We start from the raw sequence: 19825 nt of genomic DNA, 5'->3' as shown, positions 1-19825 counted from the left end.
ACGTATGGTCGCTAGATGGCTATAACATCTCAGTGTTCCTAAACTTATGCTGCTGTATGCTTTGGGTGCACTCGTAATTATCTGCACTTTGCATCAGTCCGCATGAATCCATAAACACATGACACGACAATGTATAAGGTTTCATATCTAATCTTATACTATATTTATGGCATCACGCATGCGCACATAATGGAACAATATTTCATTACGTGATCAGTTTGTTGTGTTTGTAGTATAAGACAGCTTAAGTCAGAGCAGAAAATGGAAAGTCTATTTCTGTAAATAATTTGTATAACGTACATGTTGTGGAAAAGCATAGTACGAATTGCAGAAATGATGTTAAGTGTAATTTGTTCACTTTTTAAAAGGTAGCACAGTAGAAATGACTCCGAAACGCAAGGTATGTACTTTCCATAGAGGTTATATGATTATACTTTTTATCAAATCATTGGCACCTTTATAATATTAAATGTTTGAAGTAAATTTGTAACTTCAGAATCAGCCTATATGTCATAGAAACATTTTGACTGAATAAATATAATGTAATTATCAATTGACAGACTACTAGCTCAGAGTCTACTTCAACAACCAGCTCTGGGTCCTCATCTAGTAGTTCCTCAAGTTCTGGCAGTGAATCCAGCTCATCTGACTCTGAAAATTCAAGTAGTTCTGCTAATAGTCAAAAAGCATCTGATATAGAAAGAACCAAGAAAAAAACTCCATTTCCTGGTAACCGCCATGGCAAATCTAAAGCTGAAGTAGCTCCAACTGCTTCAGCAGAAAATAAAAATAAAGAAAGATTACCATCTAAAACTAGGCCTGTTGTATATTCCTCAGAATCTGAGGAATCACCAAGTAAAGCAAAATCTGCAAAGAGGAAACCTCCAGCTAAACCTAAAGCTACTGCTACAATTGCACCTGTTGTTAAACAACAGAGACCACCTCCTAAATCAGCAGCTGCTTCTGGACAACAGAAGAATACGCAAGCTTCTAAACCAGTTGTCAACAAGTTAAACAAGCCATCTGGTAAGAAGACATACCTTTAAAAGCACCAATCTAGAATTAATTTTCTCTGTTAATGATGTAAATGTTGTACTTTTCAGCTTCAACAAGTGCCAATGGAAAAGGACCTGAAAAATCTATAAAAGCAACATCAGAACCTGTGCAAAAGAAATTAAAGAAAAAAAGTATATTCAGTCCAGAAAATAGTAGTGAAAGTGATAGTGGTATTCCAGTAAAGGCTAATGCAGCAAAGCCAGCAAACAATTCTGCAAAATACAGTAAAACTCAGCAACTAAAAGCCAAACCTAATGATACAAAACAAAAAACTGTTGCTCCAAGTAGATCTAGTAAGTATCATGAAACACTTTGTTTGTATTTTGGATATTATTTAGATTTCCTAAATAAATGGTCTTATTGTATCAGGTTTGTTAGCAAAATCAGCACAGCCACAAAAGTCAGACAGCTCTGCAAGTTCAAAGAGTTGTTCTGCAGGATCAGGTTCCTCTGGCTCCTCGGACAGTAGCACAGATTCCGAATCGTCGGAAAGTGTTGCAAGTCCGCAGCCTCAAACGAAGAAAAAGGATACTCAACCTAGTGTATCAATAATTCCAACTACAAACGCTCCACCAAAGCGACCATCGGCAACAGTAGCGCCCGTAAAACCACAGAAATGTACAAAACGACAAAGTAAATGAATGCTCGATGAGTGACTAAGTATTAGGCATAGAATTGTAGAATCATATTACTGAAGGTATTCCTTTATTTACAGCTGTAGTAAAAAGTGAAGATGAAGCTGACGCATCTGCCAGTGAAAAGGAAATAGACGAGCATGGAGAAACAGGCACTGCAAAAGGAGCAACTAAAGGTAAACGGAAGTTGCAGACAAGGAAAGGAAGTAAATTACTTCAACTGCAAGCAAAAGCAGCCAGTGACTCAGAATCTGATGCAGGTACGAATGTATTATAGCGATTAAATTATTGTAGGGCATAATATTTAATTACTAATTTGCAACTGTTTGTCCATCCTTTTATGCATTGAGTTTTTATTTTGAGTATGTAGTACTTCTGAAGCGAATGCTCTTTAACATTTTAGCAAACCTATACAATTATTGGTAATATGTTTATATTGTGTTTGGTTCATATTAGTTGATACATGTTCCTGTTATGATATTGTTTATTATTTTCTATTCCTACGTTTTCCGAGTGAAGGAAAGTTTAGAAATTAGGTAGACTAACCAACTGATATTCTCCTTTCTATCTTCCTACAAATTCTGTAGTATTTCCTATCGACCCTTCGTTACGACTACACTTGTCTTGACGCATAGATAAATTGTTATTGGTAGCACCACCGTTCTCAAGTAGTTTCGATAGTTAAAGAGTAAAAGAGAAATCGACGTAGCATGAATATGTGAAAAAGAGGCGGGTAGAGAAAGGTTGTGCAGGCGGTGGATTTAGGACTCTATGCTGCCTCCTTAACACAAAAAAGCAGTATTTGCGGTTCTGGATGGATGGATTGGACATATATATGTGTATATATATATATATATATGTGGCTCGTAGGAATCCAGTGGTCGATGGGACAAAAAGCATTTCGTATACAAAAAAGCATGTGTCCAAGGTGTCCTAAGATGCAGATACAGTCTTTTTGCTTACGGCGGCAGTATGGTTCTCAGGTACGGAAACGGTAGCGTGTAAGCGTATCCTGCAAATTCCGCTGATCCGGTGTGATTTATCGAGAGTAGCTGAGAGCAAGAGGAGTACCAGCAAATCGCCAGTTAAACGCGCTGGACCTAGTACCGCCGCCAGACACTCTTCCGGTACCAACAGAGTACCGCAGAACAGTGGCACTACCAACACCACTGGAGGAAGGTCTGGCCAAGGGAATTACGGTCGTGCACGCGTTACCAAGGAGAGAGAATGTCCTTTAGCGCCGACTTGCGACTCTCGAGGTCATCTTTCTGGAAAGTTGGACTCGCACTTTACTTTAGAAGCTTGTCCCTTGTATCATAACACGACACCACAGGCTTGCGTGTAAGTTATTTTTCTGTGCGAAAGAAATATCGTATCGTTCTTATGAACAGATACTAACACATGTTTTTATTGCAGTGAGTTCTATAAAGAAAGGAAAAAACGCGAAGAAGAACGAAAGAAAGCTATAGCGTGTTTAGCCAAGAAGTCTCCAAAAGGAGTGCATCAAACGACAGAGCAACGTAACTACCAGCTTAAAGTTAGAGAATTAAGAAGTAAATGGAAAGGAAATACTGCTGATGGTAATGAAAGCGATAGCAGTAGTGAACTTCAAGGAAACGAGAAAGATCGACAGCCGCGGTTAACAAATCTAACGCCAGATTATGATTTGAAGTTGTTTATGGAAGCACAGGCGATTGCCAGTGAAAAGATCGTAGGTTGAACTCTCTACTTTATACTTTTATTTGTTGATCTAGTCTAAAATATGTATGTTTATGAAGGAAAAAGAATTGAAAGAGTTGGATTACGATGGAGAAGGTCGAAACGGTGGGGGAACGCGAGTTATTGAAATGGGAAAATGGGAAATGGAAGTGTGGTACCAAAGTCCATATCCCGAAGAGTTCAGTCGCGCACCAAAATTATATTTGTGCGAATATTGTTTGAGATACGCAAAAAGTCGGCAAGTACTCAGGAGACATCGAGAAAAGTGTTTATGGAGGCATCCACCTGGCCATGAAGTGTACAGGTTAGTAGAAAAAATACAATGTGGTATATCTGAGCAAACTTGTAGACAATTGCTATATCTTGTTTACTTTGTTTGTAAAACAGAAAGGATAAAATAGGTGTATGGGAAGTGGATGGCAAACGCTACAAACAGTACTGCCAGAATCTCTGTTTACTGGCAAAGTTCTTTTTGGACCACAAGACATTGTACTATGATGTAGAGCCTTTTCTTTTCTACGTGATGACGATCGGTGATTCGGAGGGGTGTCATACAGTCGGTTACTTCAGTAAGGTGAGTCTGTCTTTTTATTTTACCTTTTTCTTAATATTCATGCTATGGACTGTCTCTTGGGTATCTTATAACTTTTAACGAGAGAAAAACGTACGATTATCTCTCTACTGCGACATGTTTATCACAGATATTCTCTTCTTAAATTATTCTTATAAATGGAAAGTTAACAAAATTAAGCAACAATAGTAGCAAGATAAGAGAGAGTAGGTTTTAAAGCTTGACGAACTTGGCGAACTCGTCGCCCATTCCAGACACAATTGAGAAATAAAATCAAGCAAAGTACAAAAGGAAGGTTTTCAAGGCGTTGGTATTGGCATGGTTGCGACAAGCTATCTGGAGAGATATTAATGCGAAGCACGTGCGTATACGTGGACGGCTGTGCGCGGACGATGGTGTCTGACTGTACTTTTCTGTCGGTTAGCACTTGCGTAAACGGGACCTAAGTTTACGCGGTAGCGTCTCCTGTCGCTAATATTAATATCATTTAACTAATTATACAATGACGTCTTACCTCTGCGTGCACTCTTTCCATTAACGACAGGTCATGAATCCTGTCGATGGACACTTACGAGTGCAAGTTTTATTTACGCTTTACCATTTTCTGTAGTTTTCATGCAAGAAGGTATTAATTTAAAAATGTAGACTTGCCGATTTTGGGATAAAGAATAGGATATTGGTATAAAAAGGGTGCTCTCAGTTGTTTTCTTGGAATTGAACGTTTTTTATTCTTTAGTTATTGACCTACTACATATTCGAGAGGACTCAGGTACTTTTATTTCTGTTTTGTGGTTCATCGTGGCCGTAATGGCATTCGTCTGCTGTGTAGGGATTAAACGCAACAAGGGTGTGTGTATGTATCGTAGAAAGGGTGTTTCTCTGACCCCTGTTTAGCCGAGTACATACTCGTGGTTTGGTCGCCCAGGAGGTCGCTGGGAGAGCGTTACGCACGCCTATTTACTGTGGAACAGCATCGTCGGAGTCGAAATCTTTACCGCCGTTCAACGACCTCTGACCCTGGCAAGACGCGTCGATCCACACCCACCCGCCCCTTCGGAGGTGGGTGACGAAAATTTTCCTCCAACCCGACTGAACGTTTGTCTATCTCTTTCATTTTCTTTCTTCTTCGTGAGCTCTTTCCTCTTGGACGGTCGTTTTAGGCACTCAGAAGTCATCTAGACTTTTCTCCTAAAATTCCAAGCGGTTTTAATTGAATTTCTCTTTTATAGATTTTCCATACTTTTTTGCATTCTTGTTTGAAACTCTCAGCCCGTTTTGAAAAATTGCCTGAAAAATTTGCCCATCAAAATTGTTGAATTCTCCAAACAGTCCGAAAATTTTCAAAAAGATATGAAACATTGATCATCCCCCAAATTCTGCGATAGTAATAATGTTCGGTGACTAGTCATATTGGAATGCAATAATTGTGGCATTGATTGTTTCGCTCGAATTCGAAGAAAGAGCTTAGAATGTTCTTAGCCGGGTAGCAGATTGCGTTACACACCTTACAAAAGGGCGTACCCCGCGGAGGTCGACGCTTCCTGCATCCGCAGTGGCGGCACAGCAGCACCAGCACCAGCAACGCGGAGTCAAAATCTTTATAGACGTTCAATGACCCCGACCCTGGCCAGACGGTCGTGGGGTGATGCCGGTGGTGGCGGTTGCGACGTAGAGAGAAGGGATAACGGGGGTGGGTGGCACTGGCGTACGTACGCTATGCGCTTACGACGTGCAGTACCAGGTGGGTGGTTTTTAGCCGAGTGGGGGATGACGACGACGGTGGTGGTAGCTGCAAAAGGGGGATGGTGGTTGCAGAGGAGGTTGGAGAAGGGGTGGCTGTGCGGTAAGGGGAGAGAGGGCGTCGCCTGGCCTGGCATCAGGTCGTCAACCTTTCTGCGGCACTGCGACGTCGGGGTCGTTATTATTTCCTCCTCCTCCTCCTCCTCCTCCTCCTCCTCCTCCTCCTCCTCCTCCTCCTCCTCCTCCTCCTCCTCCTCCTCCTCTCTCGCCTCGTTCCATACTCGCTTTCTCTTTCTCCTCACTCTATGCATCTTTTTCTTTGTTCTCGATTTTCTTCTTACTTTTGTCTCTCTTTCTTTTCGATGTCTGGATCTCCCTTAGTCTATGCTTTCGACTTTTTTCGTAACTTTTTCGTCACCTATGACCCTGCTGACCACCTTGCATTTCACCCTTCTGCTGTCCTCTGGTCGATGCTTCTTGCATCATGGCAAATATACATTTGGGAAACAATTTACCTTGTTCCTCAGTCGGTCTTCTGCTTTGCAAGTGCTCGAAAACAATTGTTCTTTAATATTTCTTCTTCTCGTGATCGTCCCAAAGAAACCTTCTTTGTCGTTGCTTAAACGAAGGATCTTTCTCACCTTCCTCGAACGCGCTCGCGCAATCCATCGACCCGAGTATCCAGTAGCGCGCATAGATATATTCCTCCTTCGCGTCTTGCGGTCTCCTCGGCTTGACCTCGAATAATCCGGACGTTGGCCTTGAGTCTCGAGGCCATTGACCCGGTCGAAGTGGGCGTTGACCTTGGAGTAATCCGATCGTTGACCCCGCGCATCGAATGGTAGTAACAAGCGGGATCTAGACACGGTTGACCTTGAACGATGCCACCGGCGACCTTGAATGATCGCCCGTCATTGGGACTAAAGAGCCAGGGGAAGTAGGTAAACGCGAGCAGCTTGGATGAGCTTATAAATTTTCGCTGAAACACCCGCGCCGCGCCGCGCCGCGCCGCGCCGCGCCGCGCCGCTTTTTACCGCATTTGCGCGCAGCTCGTCTCGCTGATCCTGCGTGTGACGTAGAATTTTGATCAATTCTGAGCCAGCCGAGCAGAAATCGAGGGGGTCGAATCGAGGCGTGAACATTTCCAGCTTCCGTTCTGCCTACTGAGACATGAAAGAATTCGCTTCCGCGACGAATTTCGAAAACGCTTCCTCTGACCTTGTACGATTCCTCTGACCCGGCACAATTAGGTGATATCTTTTTGCAAACGACAGGACAGAGGTGGTCTCTTAGCAGAGCTTTCTGATTTAATTCTAATATACGAACGGTGAAGAAGAAATGCGTTTCTGCTAAAGAGCATGCAACATCTTGGGGATTAAATACGTTTCAACCGGACGCTTATAATTGCTGTTTACGACGTGGACGATAATGGCCGTAATCATAATGGAATACGGCTTACATATGTATACGTATATAGCCGAAAAGTCGTATTCCTTTGGATCCCCGAAAAAGGAGAAACGCTTGTCACGTGAAATCCAGACGGAACCGGTTTTCGGGGCCTTCGGGGCCATCGGGTTCGAGATACGCACAACGGGGCCCTGTCCTGTTCCTAAAATCCTTGTGGCTTCTACTGTCCCGAAGATCAGAGGAGGGTTCCTTAGCGAAACCAGAATTTCGATAGCCTTCGTTCGTGATTCGCTGGTCATCGGCTATATCTCGATTATATCGGATTATGGACAGGCCTGTGTAATCGAGAGGATCCTTATGATCCTCGAATATTAACGGATCATAAAAAGGAAACCTCTCACCTTTTGTTGATGCATCAACGCTAGCTGAAGCACGTCAGAGCAATCGGAGGCCTAGAAACATTCCCAGTATGGAAGGAAAGCCAAGAAGCTGCTGCTCCCCAGCAACGGAGGAAATTCGATATCTTTTAGAAACAAAACCCCGCAATTAACGCGTCGATGAAGATGTATCCACTTCCAATACATCCTCGCGATCCTGGAACGTTGAGCAGTATCGAGAGCAGCGAGAATACCCGAGCCGCGAATATGCAGCTCCATGTTCCGAGCGACCGAGACGACGACGACGTATCCTCTTACGTAGGTATTCCAGACAGGACCCCGCGTGAAGAAAGAGGGAAGGGAAGTGGGGAAAAAGAACGACAACCGAAGAACACGACACGCATGTCGAACACCAGCACCTACACCACAATACACCGTTTGTCCTTTCGCGCGTACCATGATACGGATGAAAGAGTATCTTTTAAGGGAACGAATGAACCTCTTAAAAGCCACGAGAAATAAATCTGCTGCGCAAAATCGAGGATATTCTGATCACGTTTGCTATCGAATTCTTACACAGTCTAAGTCTCGAGCGCTTCGAGAATATCTAGTCGAATATCTAGTCGAATCTGTGGCCTAGGAGCAATGCATATAGGATGGATATCCCGCGAGAAAATTAACACCGAGGACCGATCGCGAAGCTCCTCGGTGAGATTGGGAAATACGACTGACTCGGAGCTGGCAGCAGTTCTATAATTCACATCAGTGCAATATGTGGAGTGGACGATTTCGAAATCCAGAATCTCTGTTGTGGTGCAGATATCGTTTTAAAAGTATGTATTTGCTTTGAGTTATCAGGAATCTCTCAGTGTTCAGGGAAGTTAAACAGTGAAAAGGGGAATTTTCGAGGAGTGACTTTGGGAATGGGCTGGCGAAAATTAGCAAACGGTGGTATCCGTGGAGACGCGACGATCCACCAGCTACGCGGGCCTCGTTTGACTAACTTCCGGCGGTGCGCCAGTTAGCCCGTCACGAACCGTTCCGCTGTATATGGCCCTGAATAATGCATACAGAAATGGAACGAGCGTGCCTTCTAGGAATGAAGAGCGCGTAGAATCAGAGAAGAAAAAAGAAACACGTAAAAGGGGAGCCGCAGCGAGAAAAGGATTAAGGAAGAAGCATCTCTGGAGCATCTGAAAAAGAGGATAGACCAATCCCCTGTGTAATGTAATAAATAGACGAAGTTCAACAACGTTTGTATCTCTAAAAAAGTGAAGAGAATCCCGCAAAACCTGCACGAAGACGGATAAAAAGCGAGGAGGCGAAGAGGAGGCGAAGAGGAGGCGAAGAGGAGGCGAAGAGGAGGATTGTGACCCGATAAAAAAGGCAACGAAAGGACGGATGCTCGTCCTTTGAGAGTCCATGAGAACTCACGTGTAGCGTTTTAGCCACGAATGCTACCTCTATCGGCTAAAGAGACTAGCGATCATATCGCGAATCAGGCGAAAATTTTGATAATAGAGTTCTCGAGGAGGCACTCGTCGATACACGGTGAAAACGATTTTTATTGTAGCAGCCGTTAACGCGGTAATTGGAATCTAAAAGGGGCAAATTTAGCGAGGGAAGCGTACTCGTACCCTTTCAAAGAACGACGAGGACTTCGTGAAGGGCTCGGTGTACATAACGCGTAAATAGTTGGATCCCGAGGCGTTTATATCTGAACGCCTATGTAAAGAAGGAAAGGATCAAACAGAGGGTACCTGAAGAGCGAACGAAGAGGACGAGGATTGTGGATAGAAGGGGGTGAAACACAAACGCCGGCGCGGCGGATCTCTTTGAATGGAGAGAAACTCGATTTCGAAGATAAATGTATTTATCATGAAATTTCTCTAAAAGAATCGCGAAGCAAGGCTGGGCTCTGAACGAGAGAAAGAAGAAGGGGGAGAAGACGGCAAAGAAAGCCGACGAAAATTTCGGAGTTGAACGACCGAAGGTGGTCGAACCGGAGGGGGAAAGGAAAAATCGCAGAGGGGAGGATGATGGGAAGGACAGGCGGGGTGCGAAGTGGACAAAGAGGAAAGCTGCGGCAAGAAAAGCAGTCAGAGGGTCGGTCAATTTTCCTTAAAAATATCCCGCAGACATAGGGTGTGAGATGGAAAGGAGAGAACATGGCAGGAGGGGTGGCGCGAAAGGGACTGCAGCCAGGCAAGCAGAAAAGGAAAGGGATGACGTAGGGTAACACCGGGAGTACGAGGACGAGTAGTAGTAGAGGTCGTCGATACGATACGCGGCGGCCTCTTGGAGAAGAGGTTGGGGTAGGCTCGCCCAACCCTCTATCCACCTCGGTCGAACTTCCCCTCGGCCGCCCCTCTTTCCTCCCTGCAAAACCTCACCCTGACTGGAGTCGATCGATGCCAGACAGTCCTGTTCACACGACCAAATCCCGCCGAATACACCGCGTCGTCCCTAATAGTTGGGGTAGGGTAGCGCCTAGTGCTTGCTCTAGCCCTAGCCCTAGCCCTAACCCTATCTCCAGCTCCAGCTCCAGCTCCAGCTCTAGCCGTAGCCCCTAGCTCTAGTTCCCTAATTCTTCCTTCTCGTCATCGTGAATTTTACTCGAGCTCCATCTCCTCGTATTCTCGCGCGTACTTGACCACGATGTCATTATCCATGTCGTGTCTCGTGACAGAGAGCCGCAAGTATACCGTGGTGGTTTCCAGTTTCCCGTGTCACCTTCGCCGCCCCCGACCCACCCAGTCTCGCAGCAGTCGAGAAAAATCCACGTGGCTAAGCTTCCTGCTCGCTCTCGATTCTGTCTTTGCGCACGCTACAATTCCACCGGCGTCAATGGATTTCCTTGGATGTGGCTTGTCGTTTTCGTTTAGACCTTGACCTTTGTAACAGGGGATGAAGCGAGCTAGTCTCGAGCTTATTTCTGTCGAATAGTGACATTTTATTTCATCGTTAACTTGCCTGTATCCAGACAGCATTGAACAAGCTACGATTCCGCGATCGATCGACTGTTTCCGAGACTACTGCTCCGAATTCGACGGACAGAAATACATCTCTTGGGGGAAAACCCGTGCTCCGTTTCTGGCAACCTCCGTGGCGTACTCGATCACCCTATATTAGTACGCGTGAATGGGATTAAAATACGCCAACGTCAGCAGTGTTCACCGTTTCATCGGAACTGATAGGCATCGCCGACGTTACATTCATTGAACATCGATTCGGAGAGTTTCCCTCTTTCCACAAGGCTTCATTGTTGTAGCTAATAATGGAGCAATTGCATCGCCGGCTCATTTTTCACGAATCGACTTATTTCCAATATATTGAAAACAAACTTTCGCCATACTGCTAGACAAACATTTCTGCTTAGACTTAGACATGCTATTTTCTCAAGCGAAAACCTCCTTTCACCTACGGTAATAGAATCCTTTGAAAGTATTTGAAACTTTTGGTACACCTTGTATATTAAGAGGAACGCTTTGTTCGGTATAAAGAAAGTGGAGGAGGAAACTCGGTGCATCTAAATATAGAAGTGACCGTCGCGAGAAGCTGTGTAACCTTTAAGCGACGTTCACATCGCGTCTTGCACGCGATCGAAGAATTCGCAAAATGGGTGAGACCCACACCAAATAGCCTACGCGTTCAACGTTCCATTGACTCAATCGTTTCTCTTATACCCTTCAACATACATTCTGAAAGTAAGTATAAGAATTGTTTAAAAATGTGACGAAGAAAGGGCATAACGTTTAGTCGTGTCAAGTTCGACAACAGAAGGAGGCAGCGGTACTTATTTTATTCGACTTATCTGCGCGGTGACGGTACAGACGTTCGTTCACCTACGCGCGCTGGCTTCTTGCACGCCGACAACGCCTGGTGCGACGTGTTTACGAGCGCGCGAGGAACGAAGCAGATACATACATACTATATACGACGGATGGCTGGCTTGGCTATTTGCTAGCTCGCGTTCCAATGCCTCTATCATTGCACGTGCGCTGCTCGCTCGCTGCTCGTTCGCTGCTCGCTCGCTCTGGCCTTATGGCACGGCGATACGCAGGAAAGGATACTGACCGATTGGAAACCTTTTACGATCGACACGACTGGATGCGTCGTGACTCCTTTCAGCGACCACGATCGATAACCGTGCGCGCCGATCGTTCGTTGGAAGAGGCCAAGTTCCGCGGAAACCTTATCACCGACGACTTGCTTTTGATACATTTACTTTCTCGTGTTCAACGCCTCAGAAGTTCTCTTCGAGAATTATACGCATTGGCCACAGCCACGAATCCTTCGGGGACAAGATTAAACGATACCCAAGGATTTATCAAGTTTTCGATGGATGAATAAAAATGCATTAGCTCCCGCCGGGAGATTGGGAATTCAACGCTGCTTCTACTGTGCATGGGCACGTCTGTCTGCAAAAGGAGAAGAAGCTAACATATATCGGTTCCTCGGAACCGTACTTATGGAAGAAACTCATGGCTCGCCTGAACGAGAGCAGCATTTTCGAAATTCCTCGTCGGAGGGAATCTGAAGTCAGAAGGGCAGCGGGTAACCGACCTCGAATATTAATCGGTCGCAATTCACGCTTTTCCTCTCCTTAAACGGAAACTCGATACGGTCCGTTTCTCCGCGACGTGACTCAACGTCCTTTACCGACGATCGATTTCGTCGAATCGTTCCTGTCGCCACGATGGGACTCCCATTGAACCAACGAAAAAAAGGGAAACCACGAGGAAAAGCGACACGCTACGGCCTTTCTCGCGGCAAGGGGGCACGGTGGGGATGTCGAGACGTGTCTGAGTGGAGCAGAGACTACTGGCCCAAGGACGTCGCGGGGCCCAGATTCCCCCTATCCTTCTCTTCTTCCCTCTACCTTCTGCATCTGCTCTCTTGCTTCCACCTCCTGTCTTTCCTTATTCGTCTGCTAACGCTTCTTCGTCCTCTGAAGTTCACCCATAGGATTCTCTCTGTAATTCGTTTAGCAGCGGGTCCTTTCGCTTAGCCGATGGCTGATTAGTTTATTGAAGGAATGTATCGGCAAGGATCGTCCATAGGACCCACACCTATCCTTCTCCTATCTGCGCTTTCTTTCTTCTAGCCTGATCCTCGGTCCTCGGTCCTCGGTCCTCGGTCCTCGGTCCTCGGTCTTCCTCTTCCTCCTAGGCTATCTTCTTTCTCCCCGTTGTTGACGCACACAACCGCCTGCTCAAGTATGGGCGAGTCTTCTCGAGTTGTGTCCTTCGAACCGTTGCTGCCCCACTCGCCAGTTAGCAACAGCACGGCCATCGTGGCCGGAAATACCGGGTGTTCGGGTTGTACCGGGACCGTTGTTGGTCGGTGGAATGGGTTCGAGGGGCGTAGAATGATTAACGGAGGATTCCTTGCATTTGCGTTGCTTTGGCTTCGAGGGGATCGCCGACAGTCATACAATGTATTTTGATGCGACGAATTTCGCCTTAAGACTGAACTCCGATTTTTAGCGGAACAAGTAACGTTATGTCTGGCAATTTCCTGCTGAGAATATACATAATTTGCGCGTTGGAATTATTTCCGTGACTACGAAAACCTCATCGTAATTAAAGATTCAATTTCACCGAGTGTTATCGTACGAGGTAGGCCCATGGATTTCGTACAGATGTAATTTCAATCGAAATTTATCTAATCTTTTGCTCAAAACCCACGCTACAAGTATACGCCCACTCTGACATAAAAATATGTTCTCGTAAAATGAACGCTTTGCTTCGTGGTCACAGTGCTCCACATTACAGACTTTATCTGTACAACTTTCGGATGTTGCTTTACTCGACTCCCATTGACCACCCTTTGAATACGTATTCATGACCCCTGGTAGAAGAGGGAGGGATGGCAGGCGGTAGACGTTTAATAAAACATATTACGGCTTCCTGGAACGCAGCGTTGTCGCGGTCCAAAATATCGTTAATCCATTGTGTTTTTGAGTGACGAAGGTTGCGACGCATTTTCATGTCGCATTAACGTCATAATACTCGCAATATCGTGTCTGCTGTATCCGCGGCCTGTTCGAAGCTTGTCGAGTGTGCTAACACGCGCTGTACGAAAATATTATTCGACTTTTCCTCGTAAACACGTTTCTGGCACACGTCCGTGTGCGTCCCGACCTTTGAAACGTCTCGTGGCACCGTAGAGCTTCAAATACACAATGAGTAATTTCGTTTTTCCATACGTTATCTTCCTATATACGGGACAATAAAATCGCAGAATCGCGGCACACTAAGATTGGAGGTTTATCATTCGACAACGCGATTCGAGTGACTCGATGAATCACTGTCGCATTCCAATCTGTTTCAGGAAAAGAACTCTTTCTTGAATTACAACGTCTCCTGCATCCTCACGTTGCCGCCTTATCAGCGACAGGGGTACGGCCGACTACTCATCGATTTCAGTGAGTATAGAGCACATCGTTTCTTTACCTTTCCTTCGTCCGTCATCCAGTCAACCTTGGCGCGAGGAAGGCGACGGGATGACGACATCTCTCAACGAAATCGAAAGGATAACCGAATTAGGAGGCGTAGTTTATAGGAGCCGCCTCCGTGGTTTCCGAGCTGTGGTTTCATCGACGATTGCGGTTACTGCGATTGAGGGCTGTCGTCTGACACGTGTCATTAGAAACTCCAATCGTCGTTAGACGGGAATCCACTATTCTATACCTCTAAAAAGCCCTAGCTGTCGTTCGTGGATCATTAGAAATAGGAACACCTTCATTCATCGTCAAGGTGTCGATGGGGTGGGGGATTGCGTAATCGACGTAATCGACGTAATCGTAAACTCACTGGACACAGGAGAAGGAAAAAACGATTAGGGAATTGACGCGCAGAGCCAAGTGCTTCTTTACGATTCAATCGTCGAAATAAAGGAAAGAGCGTCTATCTCTCCCTTCATTGTCCCCTATTTACGACGTCTGGGAACGTCTGGGAACGTCTGGGAACGTCTGGGAACGTTTGGGAACGTCGCGGAAGAAAGAAAGCGACAAGGGTAGGAGAGACGTTCGTCCTCATCACCGCGACGTAGACGCGCTCCCTCGAAAACTGTGCTCTGCCCTCCATCCCCCCCTCTCCTGGCGCGTGTACACCGCGAAGCGTAGCGTTGATAATTAAACGTGAGCTTTTTGCCGTGACGTCATTTTCATTGATGCCGACGAGTCGGGGCAGGAGTGTGAGTGGCGCGCGTAGGGGTAACGCCGTGACTACAGAGGTGGGAGGAGGGAGGAGGGAGGAGGGAGGCAAGGGGTGGGCGGCTGGGGTTGTGGGTCGACGTACTATGCGGACGCTGGAGTCGCGGAGAATCGTATCGTCGGCGGGACGGGAGAGAGAAGGGGTGAGGCTACGAGGGTGGTTTAGCCCTGGCGGGTTTTCCGCAGGGGCTGCCGCGGAGCGAGAGACGGCAAGTTGGAATCGGCCGGTGGTGGGAAGGATCACGGTGGTAGTGGTGACGGATAGCGTGGAGTGTAGGTTGGAGTGGAATGGTTAGCAGAAAGTGCGACGCCCGGCGTCTCGCCGCATCGATCGACCCCCACAAACCCCGTGGAGTTTGTCCCGCTGCCGCGCGCGCTCTACCTGCTGCCAGCTTACACACGCACGCGGGATTCGTCTCGTGCACGGGGTGTGTCTGATGCACCTTGCGATGGAATTTCTACCAGGAAGCCGACAAGCCGCTCTGCAACCTTGCTGCTTCTTCCGCGCTGGCAAAACCGTCATCGGTTCTTTGCGAAACTCTTCTTTAGGTCGAAGTTGCGCGAACCACGTGCTTGGAGAACGCGTGCCGGCGTCGCAACGGGGGAACCATCGAAGTTAGCAAAATGCATAAATGCGTTCGAACATTGCGTAGCGATACTTTTTGCAATGCTATACGATACTCATATACTTATAGTCTGAGCAGTCTTTCTGCAGAGGTAATATGTACTAGGTAGTTTGAAATCGTGCGTTTCCCTTGGTCCTCTAGCGAGGGGGTAGCGTGCTAACAAAGCCTGGTCCTATAGTGGTTTCCACCTGGTTCGATTTGAACGGCATAGGGCTCGCGATCGCATGACCTCTCGTGACCTCGCCCCACGGGTACTTCGTAGGGCGTAGGATTGGCAGGGCTACCGACGCCCTTTTCCTCCTCGTAGGAGAGAGACGAGAGAGTCCACGAGCATTCCCCGACCGGGCTGCTGTCATGCCGATCCATCCACCCTCCCCTGGCCGTTTCCTCTTCAACCCCTCGTCGCCGCGACGTTGTTCTCTCGCGTCTTCCAGCAACTGTGCGTTTTCTCCTCTTCCTCGATCCTCCGCCACCCACCTCCTCGGTGCCCGGCGTTCCACGCCGATCCCAAAAGTCTGCAAACTGTGAACGGGACGCGTAATGAATGCGCTCTACCGAAGTTATCGCTGCGGGTAGAATAGAGAGGCGCGCGACGTTGGGAAAAGAAGTGGTGGAAAAGAGTCGAGAGAGGGTGGAGATAGAGGGTGGACTGTCCTCTCTGCCCGCGAAAACCTGGCACGGTCCATAGGGGGAAGGAAGGAGGAGGAGGAGGAGGAGGGGGAGGAGAAACAGGATGGTCGTTGAACTCTTGAGCCTCGGGTCTCCTGGAGTAAGCCCAGGACCGGTCCCCTCGTGGGCTACCTCGGTTACTCTACGAAAATCATCTCCCCGCCCCTTTTTGCTGTCTCCCTTTCCGACACCTGGGAGCACGCTCTCTTTTCTTGATCTCGATTAAATGAGAATTCCGCGGTTATTTTGGGAGCACGTTTGCGAGGATTCCGGTCTGATCGTTCAACTTCCTCGTGAGTGTAACGTCTGACCCGTGGACGCAAAAATCTGTATAGGACTACAGCGTCGACTAGATCCATGCAATTTATTCGATTAGTCGAACAGTTCGCGCGCGCGCGACACAGGAAGCCTTAAACGTTATCAGGCCACACGTGTACCATTGCAGATCCTCTCTTCTCGACATTCTTACCGATAACTACAATATTCGTCGCCTCAGAAATGCGTCCATCAGACGCTCTAAACGACAGCTGAATGGAATAGCTGTACCCGAGATTTGGTCCATTTGAAGTCGATTCGATAGCCTTCGCACGTTCCTCGGTCTACATATATCCGTTTTTCTTCGATGCCCCACCTCCCAGCCATGCTCCAGACAAGCGAGGCGGAACGGACATTCAACCACGAGCGGGCGGATATCAGCAGTGCCGTATCGTACATGAGTTCAACTTTCTGTCTATTCTAACGAAATGTGTGTATTCTTTTGCAGGCTACTTATTGACCAGAGTGGAGAAAAAGATCGGTTCGCCAGAGAAACCCCTGTCGGATCTGGGCTTGATCTCGTATCGCAGCTACTGGAAGGACGTTTTGCTGCAGTACCTCTGCAACTTTGGGGGCAAGGAACTCTCCGTTAAAGGTATCACGATACGGCACCTCTGCGGTTTCAGGATTCTCAGCTATGCTATCGTCACTTCCCTGTTCTCGTATCGTCTGTTTCAGACATAAGCAAGGAAATGGCCATCGACTCGTACGACATAGTTAGCACCCTACAAGCCCTCGGTATGATGAAATACTGGAAGGGCAAGCATATCATTCTCAAGAAACAGGTAAACCTCTTTGTCATTCTAAATTATCTGGAGGATAATAACGATAGGGGTAAGATTCTCATCCTAGCTTCCGTGAGATATGACTCTCGTTTCTCTTCGTGAATGTCCACTGTCATGACGACTCGCTCGAGAAATCGTCCAGGGATTCTGAACTTAGCACGTGCATAAATTACATTCAACAGCTTTCGCCGCGAGCCGTCGAGAATCAGAAACTCTATCAGAAATCTATATCTTGCGCTCGATTTTCCAACTCTACCATTTAAATCTGCCCCCACATTCGAGTCCCGAGTGGTCTCTCTCGCGTTATTCGCTTATTGCAGCGTAACGAAACGTGGAATTATTGAAACGCGTCGAAAGCAAAGAACGAAGAACATCAGATTGGTCCCTCTTATCAAATTCGCCGAGGTGTTCTGCAAAATGAAAGGTCTCGTAACGAGTCGTGCTGTCGGAACGGAGGGAAAAAAGGAAAACGGACCAATGGAAAACCATTGAAATAATTTCAGGACGTGATCGACGACTACAAGGAGAGGGTGAAGAGACGGGGGCCCGTCTACAAAGAGATCGATCCGGAGTGTCTGAAATGGAACCCCTTCCAGCCTCCCAAGACGCCCTCCGCCTCGAACTAAGGTTTGCAAGCAGGAGCCCAGAATGTCGACGACGTCGACCTTCCCCTTTTCCCTTCCCCTCCCCCTCCCCCTCCCCCTCATTCACTCTCTGTCTCTCCTACTTGCTCTTGACTGTAAACCTGGGACGATGGTCGATCTCTTTCCTCGTCGCCGTCGTCGTGTCATCATCGTCGTCTTTGCTTTTTCCCTGCCACCCCAGCTCCTTCTTCTTTTTCCTCGCCCCTGCTATTCCTCCGCGATGGTTTTTCTTGCCGAAACCACGCTAGTCTTTCGCCTTTCACGGAACGAACCGTGACGAGGAAGCCCATAAGCTACGCCGCGCGGATTTCATGCCCGTAACGATCGGTAAAACCCGTGAAAATCCTTGAAGGAATTCCTCCGAGCCGCCTGCTCTTCGGAGCACGGAGGAGCCGAGGTCGATCGCCGCACAAATACCCCGATGACGTACGATCGGCAGAAAGTCAGTCTCGTCGCTGGGAATCGGGTTGCTTGACCTCGTGAACCTTCTCGTGGAAATGGAAAAAGAAGAACTGTTGCATGCACGGCAACGATGCTTCCACTTGGCTGTGGAAACTTTGTAGTTGGAAATTAGAAAACATCCCTTGCCAGGGGACTCGTCGAAGTTTCTCAGTCGTGCTGTAATTATTAGAGGAGATTCGCGGCGGTCGAGAGATACGTGTCTACTTAGCGATCGCTGCACGGTTCACTGTGAAACAGAGAAATTCGTTGCCGCGACGATACGAAAGGCCTGGCACGGCGGCCTCGGCCGTGCCGTTAGGCTCGGTGAAAATAACTCCGAAAGCTATCGAGTCAAGGTTGAGCGCAGAATCAATTTAAACCGAAGCGACGATGGCCGGCGGGAACGTTTTAAAAATCTCGAGCATGACGTACGCGAGAAGAATAAGTGGTGAAAAGGGAATGAAAAGATGAAAGTATGTATTTCCGATCGACTGTACAGATCTAGATAAAGTCTTTTGCATGTACAGTCTATCTGTTATACGACTCAGGGTCGTTTTCATCTACTGACGTGTGAATGCAACAATCTACGGTTGTATAATGTTACAAAATGTACGATGCAATATTTATAAAAATACAATTTTTGGTATTAACTCTCGTTGCAAAAAATACGATGTTGAGTGCATGTGCAATGTTACCCTTAGTACCCGTTCCAATAATTGTGCAAATATGTTCCCGTGCAATTTATCGCGGTTTCGTGGAAAAATATGCTGTCTGACCACGATAGAACTTTGTTCGGCTCTCGTGTCGAGGAGACGCTGATTTCCCGCGAGTAATCGCGATACGTGTTTCCACGAAATCAACGTCAGGCGTTAAATCGCACGGCTTTGATTTCATGCTTAGTTACCACTGCAGGAATTATTTTCATAGTTATTTAGAAGCATTCCTTTTTCCATCGTAATGGTTTGGGTTAAAATTTTGCGTTAGTCCAACGAAAGATAAGGAGAAAAGTTTAACGGGGACGGACGAGATATCGGTAGAGATTTCTTCCAAGACTTTTCGTACCTCCTTGCCTTTCAAACTTGAACCGTGCCGAGAGAAAAACGAACGAGACCTAACCAGTTCAACACAAATCATCGGGTCTCTATTTTACTGCGAGTACAAATAGTAAAGTAAACGATTAAAACGTAGCATAAGATATGGTAAGATCGTTAGACATTCGTGACGTTATTTGTACAGTATCCTTACTTGATACGATCAAAGTAAGAAGTAAAGTTCTTTTACAAATACGATAACCGTTCTAGAACCTCCTAACCCGTCTGGCGTTCCTTCTCAAGCTCGTTCATAATGTCTCGCACGCTCTATTGACTCGTAACACCTCTTTAGCTACTTTTACGAGGTTGGATACTGTACTATAAAATGCCAATACGGTTATTGACGAGCTTTCTGAGATTAGATTGAAACATCCCCGATATTCTACAGCGTAATCTACATAAATCTTAAATTTATGGTTTCAGAAAAGTACCTATAAAATTAACAAAAAATGTGTGTAGGTACCTATAAAAGCACAGTTTTCGAATATGAGATTAAGACTTTTTTATTAGACGAAAAGAACATAGTTTTA

At 46.6% G+C, this 19825-nt stretch overlaps 1 protein-coding gene and 1 long non-coding RNA gene across 6 annotated transcripts; one reads left to right on the top strand and one right to left on the bottom strand.

Annotated features, from left to right (window-relative positions):
* Nucleotides 1-248: 248 nt before the first annotated feature.
* Chm (lysine acetyltransferase chameau) lies at nucleotides 249-17878 on the top strand. Of its 5 annotated transcripts, XM_076383495.1 has the most exons (14): nucleotides 249-400; nucleotides 561-729; nucleotides 838-1026; nucleotides 1104-1349; nucleotides 1426-1689; nucleotides 1772-1951; nucleotides 2675-3032; nucleotides 3108-3402; nucleotides 3470-3714; nucleotides 3798-3984; nucleotides 13842-13935; nucleotides 16783-16929; nucleotides 17013-17119; nucleotides 17623-17878. In XM_076383495.1, the coding sequence occupies exons 1-14, from the start codon at nucleotides 383-385 to the stop codon at nucleotides 17743-17745; spliced, it is 2622 nt and encodes an 873-aa protein (XP_076239610.1). In that variant the 5' UTR covers nucleotides 249-382; the 3' UTR covers nucleotides 17746-17878. The 5 variants fall into 5 exon arrangements, with proteins under 5 accessions (XP_076239610.1, XP_076239608.1, XP_076239609.1 ...); XM_076383493.1 differs by having other exon boundaries at nucleotides 561-1026; nucleotides 1426-1674; XM_076383494.1 differs by having other exon boundaries at nucleotides 561-1026; nucleotides 2744-3032.
* LOC143182509 (uncharacterized) lies at nucleotides 5110-5884 on the bottom strand. Its single transcript, XR_013002456.1, has 2 exons — nucleotides 5486-5884; nucleotides 5110-5169 (listed from the first exon to the last, which is right to left on the bottom strand). It is a non-coding gene; the product is annotated as an uncharacterized LOC143182509 (long non-coding RNA).
* Nucleotides 17879-19825: the final 1947 nt, after the last annotated feature.

The sequence above is a fragment of the Calliopsis andreniformis genome, chromosome 8, assembly GCF_051401765.1.
Source record: "Calliopsis andreniformis isolate RMS-2024a chromosome 8, iyCalAndr_principal, whole genome shotgun sequence".
NCBI classification, from domain to species: Eukaryota; Metazoa; Arthropoda; class Insecta; order Hymenoptera; family Andrenidae; genus Calliopsis; species Calliopsis andreniformis.
Note: the sequence above shows the minus strand (reverse complement) of the source record. Positions and strands in the feature narration are given on the sequence as shown.